This window comes from Condylura cristata, unplaced genomic scaffold (genome assembly GCF_000260355.1).
Source record: "Condylura cristata isolate star-nosed mole 26May11 unplaced genomic scaffold, ConCri1.0 scaffold00006, whole genome shotgun sequence".
NCBI classification, from domain to species: Eukaryota; Metazoa; Chordata; class Mammalia; order Eulipotyphla; family Talpidae; genus Condylura; species Condylura cristata.
This window is the reverse complement of record NW_004567107.1, coordinates 859,172-860,976: the sequence shown is the minus strand read 5'-3', so window position 1 is coordinate 860,976 and position 1,805 is coordinate 859,172. Positions and strand designations below refer to the sequence as shown.

Sequence of the window (1,805 nt, the reverse complement as noted above, 5' to 3'; positions counted from 1 at the left end):
GCCGGGCGCAGCCGGCCAGCAACGCCGGTGGGCGGGAGCGAGGCGCCCCCGCCCTCCGCCTGCCAGCCTCACCGGTCTGGGGCCCCCCAGCTCCCCGGCCAGGCATCCTCTGGTTCAGTAAGTCACAAGGGCTGCCACAGCGCCCGCCAGGGAGGGCCCCCAGGGCGTGGCAAACCCCTCCCGTCTCCCCGCTGCGCCCTCGGCAGTGTGTTTCAGGGGACCTGCCTGCTCTGTCCCCACTCTGGGGAGTCCTCTCATCCCCCCACCTCAGGCCTGCACCCCAGCTCTTGTGTGCATCAGTACAGAGGTCTTCAAAAACATAAACTCAGCGCCGACAACCCCCAGGCACCGTCACCCGCCCCACCCTCCTCGGATGCAGCTGAGGCCAGTTTGGGGGTGGGGGTAGGGACCGAGCCCCCCGGCCCTCCGCGAAGGGCCTGGGGCAAATGAGGGGCGTGATGTCAGGGTGTGGAAACATTTTTAATGGAAAACCAACTCGCGGGAGGCCAGCTCCAGCCCAGGCCTCGGCCCGGCCGGGCGAGCCCGGGCTCCGGCGGTCAGCTGCAGATGGACGGCTGGCGGGCGTTGTAGCTGGGGTGGAAGTTGAGCCGGTCGTAGCGGGTGACGCGGTTGCCGGGCCCGGTCACCGAGCTCTTGTCCATGCAGACGTTGAGTGAGTTGCTCTGGAACATGCCCCCGGCGGCCAGCTGCCTGGAGAACTTGCTCGAACTGGGGTAGAAGACTTTCTGCGAGGGCGAGACGGGGCGGAGGCGGACCGAGGCGGGCCGCGGGTGCTTTTGGAAGAGGAGCAGGAGTGGGGGGAGCCGGCATCCCGCTCCCAGGGAGCACGCGGCCCAGGGCGCCTCCCATGCCCCGCAGTGGGCAGCCAGCCCCACCGCTGGCCCCGGGCCTGAGGGGCCGTGTTCTGCAGTGACCAGCTGGCCCGCGGCGCCGCTGCCAGCTCTGAGCCTCGTCCCCTCTGTGCAGACTCAGCTCTCAGTCCTGCCCGGACCGCACAACCGGAGGGCCGTGTCCACCCCTGCGCCCAGGGCCTGGGCGAGGCTGCGGGGGCAGGGTGAGGCCCTCAGGCGTGACCACCGGGGAGTGACATCTCCGTGTCCGACTCCCGGGCGTGGGGGCTGGGCCTCTACGGATGTTCGGGCCTGGATGGGTGCCTGGCCCCCACCCCGGCCGGGCCCCCACCCCGCCAGCCCACAGGGGCCACTGCGTGGGCGCCTGGGTGGGCGCCAGGAACAGGGCACCCGCGCCTCTTGAATGCAGCCCGGAGAGCAGTTATGTCCCACAGGGAAAGCAGGCTGGCACCAGCGGCCTCCCAGCACGGACACCGGGCAGTTCCCGGGGGCCAGCCCCGGAAGCCAGGTGCTGGCCGGGCAGGACAGGGAGGGCTGCAAGCCCGGGGCTCCCGCAGTGCGGTGTCCTGCTGCTCATCCCTGGGGGGCTCGGACGGCTGCTGACCAGGGGTGGCCACACCAGGGACCGCCTCCAGGCAGGCAGGCAGGCGGGGGCAGCGGGGCCAGCGGGGGGCCCCTGGGCTTCAGCTGCTGCCTGGCACACCCCTGTGCCCCCTTCCCGGCGCCTCCGCGCGGTCCTGGGTGAGCGCGGGCACGCGGCCCCGTGCGGCGGGCTGTGGCCATCATAGGGACACTGGGTCCTCGGGGAGCTGGAGGTCGCCTGCTCCGGTGAGGGGCCCTCCGGGCAGCAGCCTCCTCCCGAGAGCCCTGTCCCCGCAGGCTCTGAGAGCGCTGGCCGGTCCTCCGGCACCCCGTCTGCTTGCAAAGAGAAAG

At 71.9% G+C, this 1,805-nt stretch overlaps 1 protein-coding gene across 1 annotated transcript in view; it reads right to left on the bottom strand.

The window, feature by feature from the left end:
* Window positions 1–470: 470 nt before the first annotated feature.
* Window positions 471–1,805, bottom strand: part of LOC101622312 (chromosome unknown open reading frame, human C9orf116) — a 2,775-nt gene continuing 1,440 nt past the window's right edge. The window contains exon 3 of the mRNA XM_012721178.1: window positions 471–988. Within this exon, the coding sequence (XP_012576632.1) occupies window positions 558–988 (431 nt within the window). The 3' untranslated portion in view covers window positions 471–557. The remainder of the gene's footprint in view (window positions 989–1,805) is intronic.